Below are 20,859 nucleotides of genomic sequence, written 5' to 3'. Positions count from 1 at the left end.
GGCAATTTTCGACCAATCAGAATTCGCGATTTATTCAGTCCGCATGTTACAAGATTCAGTGCGGGCCAAAATGGCGGAAACGATGAAATATTCTGATTTTTCATTTCAAGTTTTCAGTATTTTTCGTATTAAACTGTGTTTCTTACGATTTGTAAATGATGGCGGAACCACACACGGACTGGCCATCGGGAGTAGCGGGAGTTTTCCCAGTGGGCCGGTGGTTCAGTGTGGGCCAGCGGAGAAAAAAAAAAAAAAAAAACAGTTGCGCGCTGGCCTTTAATATGATAAGCAATGTTAACAGTTTCTTTAACAAACTGTTAACATTGCTTATCATATTAAAGGCCAGCGCGCAACTGTAATAAGCAATGTTAACAGTTTGTTAAAGAAACTGTTAACATTGCTTATCATATTAAAGGCCAGCGCGCAACTGTTTTTTTTTTTTTTTTCTCCGCCGGCCCACACTGAACCACCAGCCCACCGGGAAAACTCCCGCTACTCCCGATGGCCAGTCCGTGTGTGGGCGGAACATAACTGGATTTATCGGATGACATGTGGGAGTATTCATGTGCGAAAATTTTCGGCATTATCGTCCGTTTCAGTATCCGTCTGTGTGTATACTTGCCCGTTGAAATCGGCAATTGCCCGTCAAATTTACGGGTGGACGGGTCTCTGCCTAATACCTTACTGTGCAGGTAGCAGACAGACAGTTTAGCCTGTCCGTCTGCTCCCTGGCCTTGGCTCTGGATTGTCACAGATCAACTAGGCCTGTTCTGAAACTGAGCTATGCTGCGAGAAATGAGAGCAGCACCTTCCCGAGTGGGATGGATACCATCCTGCCCTAACAGATTATTTGTTTGATCTTTAGCTGTGTGAGGACATGAAAACAGAGACATCCATGGATGGAGAGACCTCAGAAGCCTGTGTGAAGAAAGAGGAGACCCTGGAGCTGAATATCTACAACTATGGAGACGATCTCGACAACCCACCTGAAGGTGTCTCCGTTAAAGTGGAAGATCCTGACAATAAAGACTATCTCTGTAAGACATTAGGCCACTCTGGTGCTCAGTAACACTCACTGTTTATTCTACCCTGCACACTATCTGGTGCACTAAAAGTGCAATACAGTACATTTGGGATGTAGCCTCAGTGTCTCTTATTTTAATCAACAAATTGTGACATTGAAATTTAAATTTTTTTATTGATTAAAGTATGACCTTTGTTTATAGAGTGTGTAACATGGTAGTGAGGAGTGAGAGAAACTTATTTATTTATTTAACCCTTTGGTGACTGACCCCTTGAAAATGGTTCCTCCAGGAACCATGACGTTTCAGTTGTCAAGACAACGGAAAAACTAAAATACAAATGCAAGAGCATTTTGTTTTGTGCACAAGAGCATTGTGACGTATCTTTCTGTTTTTGTATTTTAGTTTTTCCGTTGTCTTGACAACTGAAACGTCATCGTTCCTGGAGGAACCATTTTCAAGGGGTCAGTCACCAAAGGGTTAAAATACTTTAGTCGTTATAAACTGATGTTAAAGGAACAGTCCACCGTACTTCCATAATGAAATATGCTCTTATCTGAATTGAGACGAGCTGCTCCGTACCTCTCCGAGCTTTGCGCGACCTCCCAGTCAGTCAGACGCAGTCAGACGCACTGTCACTCCTGTTAGCAATGTAGCTAGGCTCAGTATGGCCAATGGTATTTTTTGGGGCTGTAGTTAGATGCGACCAAACTCTTCCGCGTTTTTCCTGTTTACATAGGTTTATATGACCAGTGATATGAAACAAGTTCAGTTTCACAAATTGAAACGTAGCGATTTTCTATGCTATGGAAAGTCTCGTCTCGTCTCGTCTCGTCTCGTCTTCTTCCGCTTATCCAGGACCGGGTCGCGGAGGCAGCAGTCTAAGCATGGAAGCCCAAACTTCCCTTTCCCCAGACACCTCGGCCAGCTCCTCGGGAAGAACACCGAGGCGTTCCCAGGCCAGCCGAGAGACATAGTCCCTCCAGCGTGTCCTGGGTCTTCCCCGGGGCCTCCTCCCGGGGGGACATGTCTGGAACACCTCCCCAGGGAGGCGTCCAGGAGGCATCCGAAAAAGATGCCCGAGCCACCTCAGCTGGTTCCTCTCGATGTGGAGGAGCAGCGGCTCTACTCCAAGCTCCTCCCGAGTGACTGTGCTTCTCACCCTATCTCTAAGGGAGCGCCCAGCCACCCTGCGAAGGAAACTCATTTCAGCCGCTTGTATCCGCGATCTTGTTCTTTCTGTCATTACCCAAAGCTCATGACCATAGGTGAGAGTCGGAACGTAGATCGACCGGTAAATTGAGAGCTTCGCCTTTTGGCTCAGCTCCTTCTTCACCACGACGGACCGGTAAAGCGACCGCATCACTGCGGAGGCTGCACCGATCCGCCTGTCGATCTCACGCTCCATCCTTCCCTCACTCGTGAACAAGATCCCGAGATACTTAAACTCCTCCACTTGAGGCAGGACTTCTCCACCAACCTGGAGAGGGCAAGCCACCCTTTTCCGGTCGAGAACCATGGCCTCGGACTTGGAGGTGCTGATTCCCATCCCAGCCGCTTCACACTCGACTGCAAACCGCCCCAGTGCATGCTGAAGGTCCTGGTTTGAAGAAGCCAACAGGACAACATCATCCGCAAAAAGCAGAGATGAAATCCTGTGGTTCCCAAACAGGATTCCTTCCGGCCCCTGGCTGCGCCTAGAAATTCTGTCCATAAAAATTATGAACAGAACCGGTGACAAAGGGCAGCCCTGACGGAGTCCAACATGCACTGGGAACAGGTCTGACTTACTGCCGGCAATGCGAACCAGACTCCTGCTCCGTTCGTACAGGGACCGGACAGCCCTTAGCAAAGAGCCCCGAACCCCATACTCCCGAAGCACCCCCCACAGAATACCATGGGGGACACGGTCGAATGCCTTCTCCAGATCCACAAAGCACATGTGGACTGGTTGGGCAAACTCCCATGAACCCTCGAGCACCCTATGAAGGGTATAGAGCTGGTCCAGTGTTCCGCGACCAGGACGAAAACCGCATTGTTCCTCCTGGATCCGAGGTTCGACTATCGGTCGAATTCTCCTCTCCAGTACCCTGGAGTAAACTTTCCCTGGGAGGCTGAGAAGTGTGATTCCCCTATAATTGGAGCACACTCTCCGGTCCCCTTTCTTAAAAAGAGGGACCACCACCCCAGTCTGCCACTCCAGAGGCACTGTCCCCGACCGCCACGCGATGTTGCAGAGGCGTGTCAACCAAGACAGCCCCACAACATCCAGAGACTTGAGATACTCAGGGCGGATCTCATCCACCCCCGGTGCCCTGCCACCGAGGAGCTTGCAAACCACCTCAGTGACTTCGGCTTGGGTAATGGACGAGTCCACCTCTGAGTCATCAGCCTCAGTCTCCTCAGTGGAAGACATGACGGTGGGATTGAGGAGATCCTCAAAGTATTCCTTCCACCGCCCGACAATGTCCCCAGTCGAGGTCAACAGCTCCCCACCCGCACTGTAAACAGTGTTGGCAGAGTACTGCTTCCCCCTCCTGAGGCGCCGGACGGTTTGCCAGAATTTCTTCGAGGCCGACCGATAGTCCTTCTCCATGGCCTCCCCGAACTCCTCCCAGTTCCGAGTTTTTGCCTCCGCAACTGCCCGAGCTGCAGCACGCCTGGCCTGCCGATACCCGTCGGCTGCCTCAGGAGTCCCGGAGGTCAACATGGCCCGATAGGACTCCTTCTTCAGCTTGACGGCATCCCTTACTTCCGGTGTCCACCACCGGGTTCGGGGATTGCCGCCACGACAGGCACCGGAGACCTTGCGGCCACAGCTCCGAACAGCTGCGTCCACAATGGAGGTAGAGAACATGGTCCACTCAGACTCAATGTCCCCCGCCTCCCTCGGAAGCTGGGAAAAGCTCTCCCGGAGGTGGGAGTTAAAGACCTCCCCAACAGAGTGCTCGGCCAGACGTTCCCAGCAGACCCTCACCATACGTTTGGGCCTGCCAGGTCTGTCCAGCTTCCTCCTCCGCCAGCGGATCCAACTCACCACCAGGTGGTGATCAGTTGACAACTCAGCCCCTCTCTTCACCCGAGTGTCCAAGACATAGGGTCGGAGATCAGATGACACGACTACAAAGTCGATCATCGACCTCCGACCTAAGGTGTCCTGGTGCCACGTGCACTTATGGACACCCCTATGCTCGAACATGGTGTTCGTTATGGACAAACTGTGACTAGCACAGAAGTCCAATAACAAAACACCACTCGGGTTCAGATCGGGGAGGCCGTTCCTCCCAACCACGCCCCTCCAGGTGTCACTGTCATCGCCCACGTGAGCATTGAAGTCCCCCAGTAGCACAATGGAGTCCCCAGTCTGAGCACCCCTCAGTACCTCTCCCAGGGACTCCAAGAAGGCCGGATACTCTATACTGCTATTTGGCCCGTAGGCACAAACAACAGCAAGAGCCCTCTCCCCAATCCGAAGGCGCAGAGAGGCGACCCTCTCGTTCACTGGGGTAAACTCCAACACATGGCGGCTGAGCTGGGGAGCTATAAGGAAGCCCACACCAGCCCGCCGCCGCTCACCATGGGCGACTCCAGAGAAGTGGAAAGTCCAGCCCCTCTCGAGGAGCTGGGTTCCAGAGCCCAAGCTGTGCGTGGAGGTGAGCCCGACTATCTCTAGCCGGTACCTCTCAACCTCCCGCACAAGCTCAGGCTCCTTCCCCCCCAGCGAAGTGACATTCCATGTCCCAACAGCCAGCCGCTGTGTCCGGGGGTCAGGTCGTCGAGGCCCCTGCCTTCGACTGCCACCCAATCCACACTGCACCAAACCCCTACTGCTACCTCTGTGGGTGGTGAACCCACAGGAGGTCGGGCCCACGTCGCCTCTTCGGGCTGAGCCCGGCCGGGCCCCATGGGCAAAGGCCCGACCACCAAGCGCTCGCATACGAGCCCCAACCCCGGGCCTGGCTCCAGGGTGGGGCCCCGGCTGCGTCCTACCGGGCGACGTCACGGTCCTGGATTTTTTCTCCATAGGGGTTTTTTGGTGAACTGCTCTTGGTCTGGCCTGTCACCTAGGACCTGTCTGCCTTGGGAAACCCTAACAGGGGCATAATGCCCCCGACAACATAGCTCCTAGGATCATTCAAGCACACAAACCCCTCCACCACAATAAGGTGGCAGTTCTAGGAGGGGGCTATGGAAAGTGCGCACTATAATGACAGGCGTACTAACACCTTCTGCGCGCTTCGACAGCTCATTGATATCTGAGCTCCGTATCAATGCGCTGTCGAAGCGCGCAGAAGGTGTTAGTACGCCTGTCATTATAGTGCGCACTTTCCATAGCATAGAAAATCGCTACGTTTCAATTTGTGAAACTGAACTTGTTTCATATCACTGGTCATATAAACCTATGTAAACAGGAAAAACGCGGAAGAGTTTGGTCGCATCTAACTACAGCCCCAAAAAATACCATTGGCCATACTGAGCCTAGCTACATTGCTAACAGGAGTGACAGCGCGTCTGACTGCATCTGACTGACTGGGAGGTCGCGCAAAGCTCGGAGAGGTACGGAGCAGCTCGTCTCAATTCAGATAAGAGCATATTTCATTATGGAAGTACGGTGGACTGTTCCTTTAACCTGAACAAAAAAAGTATGGAATATCACACGATGGGTGTGTGTAAAAATAAATACCGTGTGGTTTTATTTTCATATAACAGCATGGCCCAAAGTGTATGATTCCCCTCAAACCATAGTGATTTGCTTGCTATTGCAATTTTTCATTTATTAATGAATGACACATTGAATGAATGTTGAATTTGTTTCTGTTTACATTTAATGTGGCATAATGTCTGTCATTCCCTCCAGCCACTCCTGTGTTTTATTCTGAGACAAAAAAAAAATGTGGGCTGTCGTGTGACTGAGAAACCAGAAAGCACAAAGTCCTCTGTCCTGAAGACTCTTCCATCTTGGGAAACTTACTGACTGATACCTGGGTCTCCTTCCATAAATGTTAAATAAATGTGTCCTAACGTCTTCACCACATTAGAAGATTATAGTTTTTTTTCCCTCTTTCTTCCACCAGTTTTTTGTCCAGTGTGGTCACCTGCTAGTATCCACCCGCTAGCCAGGTCTCTCTAACCTTGTGAGTGAAGGCTAACATGCACTTCCTCCAAGACATGTAAAGCCATCAAACTCCTCTTTTTCAACTGAAGCTCATGCTGTGTGTAAATGACTCTTAGTTAAGTCAAATCAAGTCAAGTTTATTTGTATAGCGCTTTTAACAATAAACATTGTCGCAAAGCAGCTTTACAGAATTTGAACGACTTAAAACATGAGCTAATTTTGTCCCTAATCTATCCCCAATGATGAAGCCTGTGGCGACGGTGGCAAGGAAAAACTCCCTCAGATGACATGAGGAAGAAACCTCGAGAGGAACCAGACTCAAAAGGGAACCCATCCTCATTTGGGCAAGAACAGACAGCATGACTATAACATTAACAGTTTTAACATGAAGTCAGTTTCGTTGATGTTATAAACTCTTCATTGATGGAAACTTGAGTGCAAAACTGTTCATGACAACTGCAGTCCTAAAGTTAGCAAGTCAACTGTAGTCCTCAGCCATAAAAGCATTACTGTAAGAGTCCAGAGCATCCTCTATGTATAACCCTCAACTGTCCTCATGGGGCCGTCCTTCACAGGAGCGATGCGATAAAACTCCGACTAGACACAGGGCACCAGGATGGATCAAGCAGGTCCGAGGGGCAGAAGAGGCCAGCATCTCAATCCCAGGACCAACTCAGAGGGACAGATGGGGGGGAGAAAACAGGTTGTTAAGTATGCCCTAAAAATGACACAAGTATTAAGTCTGTGTGGTAGGCTCGCAGAGACGAGAGTCTTGACATCAGGCATAATATACAACAATGGCATGTTAATATGGTTAAAAAAATATAATGACCTGCTCTGGCTGGATGCTTGATTGGGTGATGGGAGCACACTCCTCAGCAATGATGGGATGCAGATGGGACCCTTAGGGCTGGCCAAGACAATTCAGTTACATTTCACCAGGTCTGGGACATGCGACGGAATGTCTGACAGCTGATTCCCTGCAGGCTACGATAGCCAGTCGAGGTCTCCACCCTCTCCACCAAAAGATTTCCTGTTGACTCCATGTAACTCAGAGGGACACATTTGGGGGGGGGGACGAAAATGCAGGTTGTTAGGTATGCCCAATGTCACCTGAATAAGTAGGAACAGTATACATATTGCACTGAGTACAAGCAGGGACTCCGGCAACGAACTATGACAGCATAACTAAAAGGGGAGAGCCAGAAGGTAACACAGGCATGAGGGAGCCCCGGGACATAAAGCAGCCAGCCACTACACCGTCAACAAATTATTGTTGATGGTGTATAAGCAAGTTAACTACTTCCTGTAAGTTTTATTTTTGTTAGTGCCTTTTACGTTTTCAGGTCTTCTATTTTGAAGCCCTTCTGACTTGCCCATAGGTGTTCACACATGAACGGCAGCTAATTGAAGAGTGTACGGAAGGAAAAGGTGTTTTGAAGACTGCTTGCAATGTAAAGTTTCATCATGGATAATTAAGCGCCTAGCTGGAAATGGGAGCAAGGTATTGTGTGTTTCAACTTGTTTTATGACTGTTTGCTGTGACGTGCTATCCTAATTAACTGCCGAAAGGGTGTTTACATATATCGTTGTTGTATTAGCCATGCTAAGGTTAGCTTATGCGAAAGGGTGCTACATGGATAAGCTGTAATGTCGTGTTAATGCTGGTTTTCTAGCTTTTCATGTGCTTTGACTGATTTATATGTGAGTGAATACTTGATAAATGCCCACATGTGTGGTTGACTGGCATTATGGAAATGTTTATGCTTGTGAGAGCTAATTTTATTTTATTTATCCATCTGCAGCTCTTACAGTGTTTGTGAAGAAAGGTTGTGAAGGAAAGGAAGTATATTTGTGTGCAAATTAAGGATGATGGCTGAACATAAATGCTTCTTGAAACATCAGTAAGCTTCATCGTTGTCTGTCTGGGGTTCGCTATACTGTGTCATATGATAGCAAAACACACCTGGAGGACAGTGTTATGTGCTCTGTTCCCCACATGCATAAGCTCGCAGAAGATCCCAGCTAGCTGTGATTTAATAGGGGACAGAGAGTATGCCCCTCATTATGCCCCTGGAATGGGATGTTCAATAAGAGACAGTGGGTGTGAGAGACAGGAGTCCAAATATACGGATTTTGGGGCATCACAGTGGCGCAGCTCCAGGGTCCTGGATTCGATTCTAAGCTCGGGTTGCTGTCTGTGTGAAGTTTTGCAAGTTCTCCCCCCATCAGTGTTCGTTTCCTCTGGGTCCAATGGTTTCTTCTTCAGCAAATTAGTTATGCTTAATTTGCCATTCGGTGTGTGTGTGTATTGGGGGGGGGGTTGTGTGTTTTGTTTTTTTTTTTTTTTAAATTAAATATGAATCCTATATGTATGGCATTGGGGGGAAAAATGTCTAGATTTGGAAATGCCATAATTGTCAGCAAGCTCAAATAGAGATGTGCGTTGGACTATTTTATTTATTTACTTACTTTCTTTCTTGCTGTGTGGACAGTTAATTTTGTTTGTACCTGCATATGATTTAATAATAAATTTGGGAACTGTTCCCCAGAAGATAAGCAAACAAGTAGCTGAATTTAAAACAACCCTGACCAGGCAAGGCTTAAGAGAATACTGCAAATACATCATGCAGTGGCACAGTCATGTTAATGAACATTCGTTTTATTTTGCCCTGCAAGCTTCGTATCTGACCATTTTTGTTTACTCCCACAAGGAAGTAAAAAAACCTCATACTCGTATCCAGTACTGGCACAAAATATGTAAATGCCTAGGAAAAGATCGATTTTGCATACTTAATCCGTGCAAATGACATCAGAATCTGCACTGAAGGCAACTGAAATACATTATGAAGATACAGAGACACCTTTTAACCACAATTGTATACTTTAACCATGAAAACACTAGCAGTTTTGACCATCGATGTGTGATAAACATCATAAAAATATTGGAAATAATATCTCTTTTTGTTTAGTTTAGCCCCAAAGCCAACCTTAATCACTCTTTGTTGGGCAATCCTACCCTGATATGCTAATTATTCCACAGGTGAAAACCATTAACTAAATCATGTGGTCTCTACAAATAATTCATTAGAAAAAGTATTTATCCTCTGACTACAGCCAGGCAACAGGCAGAAATGGCATCAGAGAGAGAAACTACAGAAGAGCAGTGTATTAGGATGAAAGTTTTGCAGGAGGGCCATTCATAATGAGCCATAGCAAAGAAACTGCATGTGACCCACAGTGCTGTCTGGAAATGCCTCAAGCATCACCAGAGGACTGGGAACTTCAAGAACATTTCAGGCAGAGGAAGGAAGAAGAAGTTGACTAAAGCTGATGTCCAGTACCTCAAGACTACATCCCTACGAGAGAGGAAGAAATCCAGCAAGGAACTGGCACAGGACCTCCAAGATGCTACAGGCAAGGATGTGTCCCCATACCTGGTTAGGAAGATGCTCTCAGCAGAAGGCCTCAAAGGTCATGTGTCAGTGCGCAAAACTTTTGTTGAGAGGTGGAAATAAGCAGAAGAGACTTAACTGGGCAAAAATTCACAGGAGTTGGACTTCTGAGCAGTGGAAAAGGGTCATGTTCTCAGATGAGAAGAAATTTGAATTATTTGGCAACGCTATGCAACAGTAAGTCAGGTGCAGAAAGGGAGAAAGATACAAGGCAAACTGTATTTCTCCCACAGTAAAACATGGCGGAGGGGTCATGCAAGTATGAGGAGCCATCACTTACAATGGAGTTGGTCATCTCTACAAAATAGATGGGACCCTCACTGCTGACAAGTACAGACAAATCCTTATCCATCATGCTGTGCCTTCTGGAAGAGCTCTCATTGGCAACAGCTTTATCTTCCAGCAAGATAAGGACCCAAAACACACAGCCAGGATGGTTAAACAGTATTTACAAAACAAAGAACAAGATGGCAGCTTGACAGTTCTTGATTGGCCAGCCCAAAGTCCTGACATGAATATAATTGAGCAAGTCTGGAACTACATGGAGCGAGAGAAGGTGAAAAGGGCTCCTTCAAATCTGCCACAGCTCTGGGAAGTGTTGCAAGACATATGGAGATCAATTCCACTTGATTTTATTCATAAACTTTATGGTGGCATGCCTGATCGTGTCAGTGCACTTCAGGGTCAAGGGGTTCCATACCAAATATTGATAATATTTTAGAATGATTTACTCTGGTTACTTGCAACATTTGTTTATGATGAAAATGTTTAGTTTATTAAGAGAACTTGAGAACAAAAGGTCAAATTGTGTTGTTTTGTCATTTTGGTAGGTGTTTCCATATTTTTTGCCAATACTGGTACCTTGTTGTGTCCTGTTTGATCCCAGTCCTGATGGACACCTCTAGTCTCAACCAGATGCTCAGTGAACCTTACTGGCAAGCTTTCTTAGGATAATCTTTATACAGTACTAATGTACTGTATATGGTCTTGGATAGACACACACAGATTGCACACACATTTGGGCCTCATTTCTTCCTGTTGTGTTTTCTCTACTCCTAGACTGTGAAGTTTGCAAATCCTTCTTCCTCAACAAATGCGAGGTTCATGGACCACCCCTCTTCATCCCCGATACTCCTGTTCCCATGGGAGTCCCTGACCGAGCCAGACAGACACTTCCTCTTGGGCTAGAAATCCAGAAGTCCAGTATTCCTGATGCAGGCCTGGGAGTGTTTAATAAGGGGGAGACTGTTCCAGTAGGTGCACACTTCGGCCCCTGCCAGGGAGAGCTGGTGAACCGAGAGGAAGCCAAGAACAGTGGAGATTCCTCGGTTGTGAGTTTGTCATAAATTTTATTATAAAGATTGTATATTTTTATGTAACAAAATATGATGACTAGATGAAGGTAGCTCCAATTAATATCAATTTCTTCTTGCAGATGATATGTGGAGTAGTGGTGTAAATCGCAAGTTTGAGCACAATGCGGTCCGTCATCAGTTCTTTTAGCCAGTGTGGTGGAACTTGCCTGTTAATAAAAATACTAGTAACACCTCAGTGCTCAAGTTGTCTGTGTCTATGTGTCAATTTCCAAAATGTTGACGAGACAAAGTTTTATATAACATCTGTTTAACTTATAACGGGAAAAAATTAAGGTTAATAATATAACTTAGATTACACATTTTTCAGTTTTACTTCAAATTAGGGTGGTGCAAAAATGAGTACACCCCACAACAAAAACTACTACATCTAGTACTTTGTATGGCCTCCATGATTTTTAATGACAGTACCAAGTCTTCTAGGCATGGAATGAACAAGTTGGCAACATTTTGCAACGTCAATCTTTTTCCATTCTTCAACAATGACCTCTTTTAGTGACTGGATGCTGGATGGAGAGTGATGCTCAACTTGTCTCTTCAGAATTCCCCATAGGTGTTCGATTGGGTTCAGATCAGGAGACGTACTTGGCCACTGAATCACTTTCACCCTGTTCTTCAAAAATCCAACAGTGGCCTTAGATGTGTGTTTAGGATCATGTTGGAAAAGTGCATGACGACCAAGGGCATGGAGTGATGGTAGTATCTTCTCTTTCAGTATAGAGCAATACATCTGTGAATTCATGATGCCGTCAATGAAATGCAGCTCCCTGACAACAGCAGCACTCATGCAGCCCCACATAAGGACACTGCCACCACCATGTTTCACTGTAGGCACCATGCATTTTTCTTTGTATTCCTCACCTTTGTGACGCCATACAGTTTTGAAGCCATCAGTTCCAAAAACATTTATCTTGTTCTCATCACTCCAGAGTACAGAGTCCCAGTAGTCTTCATCTTTGTCAGCATGGGCCCTGGCAAACTCTAGGCGGGCTTTTTTTATGCCTGGGCTTTAGGAGAGGCTTCTTTCGTGGACGGCATCCATGCATGCCATTCCGCTGCAGTGTACGCCGTATTGTGTCACGGGAAATAGTCACCCCGGTTTGGCTTTCTACTTCTTTAGATAACTGCAGTGAACTTGCATGCCGATTTTCTTCAACCCTTCTCATCAGAAGATGCTCCTGTCAAGGTGTTAACTTCCATGGACGACCTGGACGTCTCTGTGAGATGGTTGCAGTTCCATCTTTCTTAAAGTTTTGTACCTTTTTTGCAACAGTATTCTGACTGATAAGTAAATCTTCGCTGATCATCTTGTAGCCTTCACCTTTGTGGTGTAAAGAAATTATTTTCTTTGGGGAATTCTGAAGAGACAAGTTGAGCATCACTCTCCATCCAGCATCCAGTCACTAAAAGAGGTCATTGTTGAAGAATGGAAAAAGACTGATGTTGCAAAATATCGCCAACTTGTTCATTCCATACCTAGAAGACTTGGTGCTGTCATTAAAAATCATGGAGGCCATACAAATTACTAGATGTAGTAGTTTTTGTTGTGGGGTGTACTCATTTTTGCACCACCCTAATTTGAGTAAAACTGAAAAAAAAAAAGTGTAATCTAAGTTAGGGCTGCTCGATATTGGAAAAAATCAATATCACGATTTTTTCAGTAAATATCGATATCGCGATTTTTAAAACGATATTTATACACCTTTTTTTAAAGCCCTGATCATCAACACCTGAGGCACCGGGCCACATTTTTATAGTACAGGCCTCATAGGCTACCTGTCAAACCTTCCCGTTGTACCCTGAAACGCCTTTTACTTAAACTACTTACTGTGCAAGCGCGTACTTTGCATAGGTCCTATCGCCTGCACAAGGCTCACGTTCTCCTCACTCAACATTTCCGATCACAGAGGATGGAGCCAGCGCTGGTATTACCAGTGATTACTGCGTAACGTCCACACTGGCTCGTAGCCAGCCAAGGATAAAATCTCTCTCTCACACACACACACACACTACAACGTAAGCTTGTGTGTTGTTAAGACACCAACATTAAACACGCACACACACGGACTGGCCATTGGGAGTAGCGGGAGTTTGTGGGCCGGCGGAGAAAAAAAAAAAAAAAAAGTTGCGCGCTGGCCTTTAATATGATAAGCAATGTTAACAGTTTCTTTAAGAAACTGTTAACATTGCTTATCATATTAAAGGCCAGCACGCAACTGTAATAAACAATGTTAACAGTTTCTTAAAGAAACTGTTAACATTGCTTATCATATTAAAGGCCAGCGCGCAACTGTTTTGTTTTTTTCTCCGCCGGCCCACACTGAACCACCGGGAAAACTCCCGCTACTCCCGATGGCCAGTCCGTGTGTGAACACGCACAATATAGAGACAAGTCCTTAAGAATTAACATACATGAAAATAGCTCAGCGGCATGTAAACATTCCCTGAAAGTGTAGGTGGCACTGCGGCTAGATGCTACGTGAAATGGCACAAGGCAAACACCATGCTTCGCTCAGTCAACAGACAAAATCCACGAACCCACTAGTCCTCCTACTACTGTGGGTTAGTGTTCTGTGGCCAAAAACACCCTACGCACAGTCATTCCAAAACATCCCCACTAGTTGCAGGTTATGTCTCAAATACAGATATGCGTTGTGGATTAAGCGATCTATTTTCAAGCATCAGGCTTCTTCCTTCATCTTCCAAATGTGGACTCCGCTATCTTTTTGGCATGTCAGCATTGAAATACCATTTGCAGAGATATTTCACTCGAAAAGTAAAAGCAACACATGATTAGGGCTACATGATTAGCAGGGGGACACCGTTTTAAGCGCACGGAATTTTAAAAACAATGTAATTACATCTGAGTCCGTCTACATCGCGCAATAAACCCGTCCTTAGCAGAACCTACTTCAAAGCATGATGCTAGCTGCAGATGCACAAGTCAAAATCAAATGAACCCAAGTAAACATGCCGTGGCAGGCAACATTAATAACCAAATTGCCTTACCTTAAAACGCTGCCTTGACCACAGGACGACTCGCAATTATTCCACTTAAATCCACACGGTTTAACACATCTAACACAGCTAGCAAGCTGGATATGTGCTAATATTGTTGTGCTTGTTTTCTTCCGTAGATGCCATTTTTACATTACCCAGTCCCACATCCAAAAATATGACGTAAATATGTTAATTGTATTATTATAACTATTAGCAAGCAAATCAAACAACATATTAACAAATCAATATATCAAATCACCCGACACATATGAAAACAGAAGAATTGATTTTTTACTGTTGCGGAGATATCGCGGGAGTAGAATGGATGACGTATGCAAGGCTACGGTGTGCCTTAGGGGACAGAAGGGTTCGTTTTACCTTACTGTCACGTCAATGTTATTGTTGTTTTATTGCCATTGTAGAACTATTGTGCACGTCCCTTTCGACAAATGACAAAAAATCGTTTCATATCGATATTATGAATTTTGATATCGTTTGACACCAATATCGATATCGCGATAAAAATACGATATATTGCACAGCTCTAATCTAAGTTATATTATTAACCTTACTTTCACGTAATAAGTTAAACATGTTATATTAAACTTTGTATTGTCAACATTTTGGAAATTATGTTCATTGAGATTGTTTGTTTAAAATTTTACTTTTCAAAGGGGGTGTACTCATTTATGCTGAGTACCGTAACTTCTGCATAGTGACAAAACCAGCCATATGCTGGGGGGGGGGGGGAATCTGGCTAAACCCCTGCTGCAACAGGCCCTCTTAAAACTGCAGGGCATATTTTACAAGTACCATGCAACTATCTGAGGAAATTATGATTAAAACATTGATAGACTAAAATTAAAATTGAGTTCCATTGATGAAATCTTGACCAAAAAAAAAAAAAAACTAAAATGTAACTACTATTTTCAGGACACAAGACTAAAAGTAAACTTAAAATCATTTAAATTAAAGATGAACACTGCTACACTGAACTAAAACAACATTGGCGCCCAAATAAATATTACTTGTACAGATCAAAAATATTTTATATAAAACCCATTTAGAGACAGAACTGACTTTTAAAGTTGTGTATTTTTGTAGCTGTCTGTTTAGAGACCAAAACACAAGGGACAGATATTTATCAGAGAGGTCTGATTCACAGCACAGCTTTGCCATGTCAGAAGTAAAGCCTTTTATGAGAAACCTTTCCTTTGCCTAAATTCTGATAAAGCCTTGCCTGCATTTTCCTATAGTTACTAAATTCATCTCGGAGCTTGTCAGCTGTTTTGTGAATCTTACGATGCAGTCAAAAACCTTTAATTCAGCCTTCATGAGGCTTAATAATATTGGCATGAGACATTGTTCTTGTTTCTGTAAACCCCCATTTAAAGCCATATTTTGATTTCGTGTAAAAAAAAATGTAAATGTGGTATTTTTCTATAGGTATACAGGAGCATGCAGTGTGAAGAATACATCGATGCCAAAAGAGAGACGCATGTGAATTGGATGAGGTGAGCAGTACACCAGCTGTTGGGTTGTTTTAGTGATTGGATTTTACAGCTCCTCATTTGTTGGAAGAACTTTATCTTCATGTCATTGATATCTCCACCATGCTTTCTCCAAGTCTGTAACTCTGATCTGATTTTTTACCTTTTTCTGAAACGTTGCCTCACTCTTTTAGGTATGTGAATTGTGCCCGTAATGAAGAAGAACAGAATCTTGTGGCATTTGAGTATCAAGGGGGAATTCTGTATCGTTGCTGTCGATCGATTAACCCAGGACAGGAGCTCTTGGTGTGGTATGAAGAGGAGTACACCAAAGAACTCAGTCCTGCACCTACAGGAACAACCACACAGCAAGGTGTTACTTTTGTCTAAGAGGTTATAGAGGTTATTTTCTGCATCATTTCGTGACGTTTCTGAGCCTACCAGTGTTTCTGGGATGAAAGCTGTTGTACAATGCAGTCTGCGATATTTCGAGCATTCCCCAGAGAACTCATTTTGACCTGTTCCACCAACCAGGTAGGTCTTCTCGATCATATGACCGTGACCAACCAGAGAGGGTGAAGTCTATCAGCTTCCTTTGAGACAAGTGAAGTCCGCCCACTGCACATCTTGTTATTGTGAAACTGACTACAGTGGTGCTTGAAAGTTTGTGAACCCTTTAGAATTTTCTATATTTCTGCATAAATATGACCTAAAACATCATCAGATTTTCACACAAGTCCTAAACGTAGATAAAGAGAACCCAGTTAAACAAATGAGACAAAAATATTATACTTGGTGATTTATTTATTGAGGAAAATGATCCAATATTACATATCTGTGAGTGGCAAAAATATGTGAACCTTTGCTTTCAGTATCTGGTGTGTCCCCCTTGTGCAGCAATAACTGCAACTAAAGGTTTGCAGTAACTGTTGATCAGTCCTGCACACTGGCTTGGAGGAATTTTAGCTCATTCCTCCGTACAGAACAGCTTCAACTCTGGGATGTTGGTGGGTTTCCTCACATGAACTGCTTGCTTCAGGTCCTTCCACAACATTTCCATTGGATTAAGGTCAGGACTTTGACTTGGCCATTCCAAAACATGAACTTTATTCTTCTTTAACCATTCTTTGGGAGAACGACTTGTGTGCTTAGGGTCCTTGTCTTGCTGCATGAACCACCTTCTCTTGAGATTCAGTTCATGGACAGATGTCCTGACATTTTCCGTTAGAATTCATTGGTATAATTCAGAATTCATTGTTCCATCAATGATGGCAAGCTGTCCTGGCCCAGATGCATCAAAACAGGCCCAAACCATGATAGTACCACCACCATGTTTCACAGATGGGATAAGGTTCTTATGCTGGAATGTAGTGTTTTCCTTTCTCCAAACATAATGCTTCTCATTTAAACCAGAAAGTTCTATTTTGGTCTCATCCATCCAGAAAACATTTTTCCAATAGCTTTCTGGCTTGTCCACATGATCTTTAGCAAACTGCAGACAAGCAGCAATGTTCTTTTTGGAGAGCAGTGGCTTTCTCCTTGCAGCCCTACCATGCACATCATTGTTGTTCAGTGTTCTTCTGATGGTGGACTCATGAACAGTAACATTAGCCGACGTGAGAGAGGCCTTCAGTTGCTTAGAAGTTACTCTGGGGTCCTTTGTGACCTTGCCGACTATTACACGCCTTGCTCTTGGAGTGATCTTTGTTGGTCAACCACTCCTGGGGAGGGTAACAACGGTCTTGAATTTCCTCCATTTGTACACAATCTGTCTGACTGTGGATTGGTGGAGTCCAAACTCTTTAGCGATGGTTTTGTAATCTTTTCCAGCCTGATGAGCATCAACAACGCTTTTTCTGAGGTCCTCAGAAACCTCCTATGTTCATGCCATGATGCACTTCCACAAACATGCTTTGAAGATCACACTTGAATAGATCCCTCTTTTTTTAAATAAAACAGGGTGCCCACTCACACCTGATTGTCATCCCATTGATTGAAAACACCTGACTCTAATTTCACCTTCAAATTAACTGCTAATCCTAGAAGTCCACATACTTTTTCCACTCACAGATATGTAATATTGGATCACTTTCCTCAATAAATAAATGACCAAGTATAATATTTTGTCTCATTTGTTTAACTGGGTTCTCTTTATCTACTTTTAGGACTTGTGTGAAAATCTGATGATGTTTTAGGTCATATTTATGCAGAAATATAGAAAATTCTAAAGGGTTTACAAACTTTCAAGCACCACTGTATATAGTAAACCACAAGATATTGTTGTTTTATTTATCATGCCCAGTTTAACCAGAAGTAGCGTAAAATGCATGCCCTGTGGATCCCGAGTGGCACAGCAGAAAAGTGTTGTCCCCGTCATCCTCCCCATCATCCAGATATTGCCACTTTCAAATCCTGATGATGCCACAATCATCTGTGGTTGGGAGCTCAAGAGAGCAAAATTGTCTGGGTTTTCCGGGAGGGAGAGATGGCATGCTTTCTCTTCTCTGCCCTGTCAGTTACAGTGGCCAGTCATGGGTGTGTGAGAGCACATTTAATAGGAAGTAAGTGGATTGGGCTTTCGTCCGAGTGTGCCCTGACATTGTATGAGTAAAACGTTGTCAACTGGTATTTCTTGTCTTGGAGGAAGCACATGATAGCCCTCCCTGGTTGGTAGCTGTTATGTGATACTGGAGAGGAGTCTGATGGGTGGGAATTGGCCATGGCTAAATTGGGGAGAAATCGGGGGGGGGGGGGATGCCCTGTCACAGCAAACACATAATATAGGATAACGTCAGACCTCCCCATATTACAGAAACACTGGGGGGGTGTCATTATAATACCTTCAGTGCAATATAACCAGCTGGCTGGAAAGAAGTTAGTTGAACACACACATGCAGTGTGTCTGAACCAAGCGAAGTTGTTAATTGGATAATGCAGATGTCAGTCAAACCCATCAACCATTATAAAAATCAATTGCAACACATTTGCTTCATTTCAGGAGCATATGTGATGGTTATATTATCAAGCAATTTAACAAGCAATAACAATTTTAGTATTTTTATGGAATTCAATAATTCCACAAGAGTCATACCATGGAGAACTTATCTTTTTAAGTATGTTAAATTTTAGCTCCTTAAAGTGCATATCACGGGTAAATTCAGGAGCAAGATCAATGTAATTCTCCTATTTTAACTATGGTCAAATATCTGTAACATTTTGCATTTTGTGCACTTTTTTTACCTTGCGCAATACCAGAAAAATTCAGTTGAAATCAAGCCATTTGAGGTGAAATGGTCCGCCTCTGGAAAAAACTTGGCATTTGGATTTTTGTGACGTCGCGTGCGGGATGCCTCCCTCTGAATCCTACGTCAGCGCTGGTTTATGAGAAAATGACCTGGTGGTTTTCTGCAAATTTCTTCGTTATCACATAATTATTGAAATGTTTAACAGATGTATCGTAGGAGGTTGTAGCAACACCAATCATGATGGGATTAGTACTCATCGTTTTCCAAAAGACCGGACAAGGAGAGAGAAATGGGAGCGCTTCGTGCGAGGCACACACACTCGCAACGACTGTGCACTGAAACCATGCAAGCTCTCGCAGCCTGCTGGCGCTTCCACAAGTAACGTCACGAATCTGGCTCCAGACTCCCTTGGGATTTTTCCAGATGCATTTTATTTTTTCCCCCTCCTAGAACTGACACCTTATTGCGGTGAAGGTGTTTGTGTGCTTGAATGATCCTAGGAGCTATGTTTTCGGGGGCATTATGCCTCTGTTAGGGTCTCCCAAGGCAGACAGGTCCTAGGTGACAGGCCAGACGAAGAGCAGTTCACCAAAACCCTTATGGATAATAATAGATCAAGGACCATGACGTCGCCCGGTATGGCGCAGCCGGGGCCCCACCCTGGAGTCAGGCCCGGGGTTGGGACTCGTATGTGAGTGCTTGGTGGCCGGGCCTTTGCCCACAGGGCCCAGCCGGGCTCAGCCCGAAGTGGTGACGTGGGCCCGACCTCCTGTGGGTTCACCACCCACAGAGGTAGCCGTAGGGGACCGGTGCGGTGTGGATTGGGTGGCAGTCGAAGGCAGGGGCCTCGACGACCTGATCCCTGAACACAGCGGCTAGCTGTTGGGACATGGAATGTCACTTCAGTGGGGGGGAAAGAGCCTGAGCTTGTGCGGGAGGTTGAGAGGTACCAGCTAGAGATAGTCGGGCTCACCTCCATGCACAGCTTGGGCTCCGGAACCCAGCTCCTCAAGAGGGGCTGGACTCTCCACTACTCTGGAGTCGCCCATGGTGAGCGGTAGCAGGCTGGTGTGGGCTTGCTTATAGCTCCCCAGCTCAGCCGCCATGTGTTGGAGTTTACCCCAGTGAATGAGAGGGTCGCCTCTCTGTGCCTTCGGATCAGGGAGAGGCCTCTTGCTGTTGTTTGTGCCTACAGGCCGAATAGCAGTATAGAGTATCTGGCCTTCTTGGAGTCCCTGGGAGAGGTACTGAAAGGTGCTCAGACTGGGGACTCCATTGCTCACGTGGGTGACGACAGTGACACCTGGAGGAGCGTGATTGGGAGGAACGGCCTCCCCGATCTGAACCTGAGTGGTGTTTTGTTATTGGACTTCTGTGCTAGTCACGGTTTGTTCATAACGAACACCATGTTCGAGCATAGGGGTGTCCATAAGTGCACGTGGCACCAGGACAACTTAGGTCGGAGGTCAATGATCAACTTTGTTGTCGTTTCATCTGATCCTTGGCCCTGTGTCTTGGACACTTGGGTGAACAGAGGGGCTGAGCTGTCGTCTGATCACCACCAGCTGGACAGACCTGGCAGGCCCAAATGTATGGTGAGGGTCTGCTGGGAACATCTGGCTGAGCACTCTGTCAGGGAGGTCTTTAACTCCCACCTCCGGGAGAGCTTCTCCCAGCTTCCGAGGGAGGCGGGGGACATTGAGTCTGAGTGGACCATGTTCTATACCTCCACTGTAGATGCGGCTGTTCGGAGTTGTGGCTGCAAGGTCTCCGGTGCTTGTTGTGGCGGCAATCCCCGAACCCGGTGGTGGACACCGGAAGTAAGGGATGCCATCAAGCTGAAGAAGGAGTCCTATCGGGCCATGTTGGCCTCCGGGACTCCTGAGGCAGCTGATGGGTATCGGCAGTCCAGGCGTGCCACAGCTCGGGCAGTTGCAGAGACAAAAACTCGGAACTGGGAGGAGTTCAGTGAGGCCATGGAGGAGGACTATCGGTCGGCCTCGAAGAAATTCTGGCAAATCGTCCGGCACCTCAGGAGGGGGAAGGAGTACTCTGCCAACACTGTTTATGGTGCAGGTAGGGAGCTGTTGACCTCGACTGGGGACATTGTCGGGCGGTGGAAGGAATACTTCGAGGATCTCCTCAATCCCACCGTCAT

At 45.5% G+C, this 20,859-nt stretch overlaps 1 protein-coding gene across 1 annotated transcript in view; it reads left to right on the top strand.

Moving 5' to 3' along the window:
* The window catches only part of LOC132874808 (zinc finger protein ZFP2-like), a 47,768-nt gene that overhangs the window by 21,847 nt on the left and 5,062 nt on the right, over positions 1 to 20,859 (top strand). The window contains exons 2-5 of the mRNA XM_060911214.1: positions 866 to 1,037; positions 10,653 to 10,924; positions 15,413 to 15,480; positions 15,651 to 15,829. Coding sequence (XP_060767197.1) covers positions 866 to 1,037; positions 10,653 to 10,924; positions 15,413 to 15,480; positions 15,651 to 15,829 — 691 coding nt within the window. The remainder of the gene's footprint in view (positions 1 to 865; positions 1,038 to 10,652; positions 10,925 to 15,412; positions 15,481 to 15,650; positions 15,830 to 20,859) is intronic.

The sequence above is a fragment of the Neoarius graeffei genome, chromosome 27 (genome assembly GCF_027579695.1).
Source record: "Neoarius graeffei isolate fNeoGra1 chromosome 27, fNeoGra1.pri, whole genome shotgun sequence".
Lineage (NCBI taxonomy): Eukaryota > Metazoa > Chordata > Actinopteri > Siluriformes > Ariidae > Neoarius > Neoarius graeffei.
The sequence above is the reverse complement of the archived record's forward strand: the minus strand, read 5'-3'. Positions and strand labels throughout refer to the sequence as shown.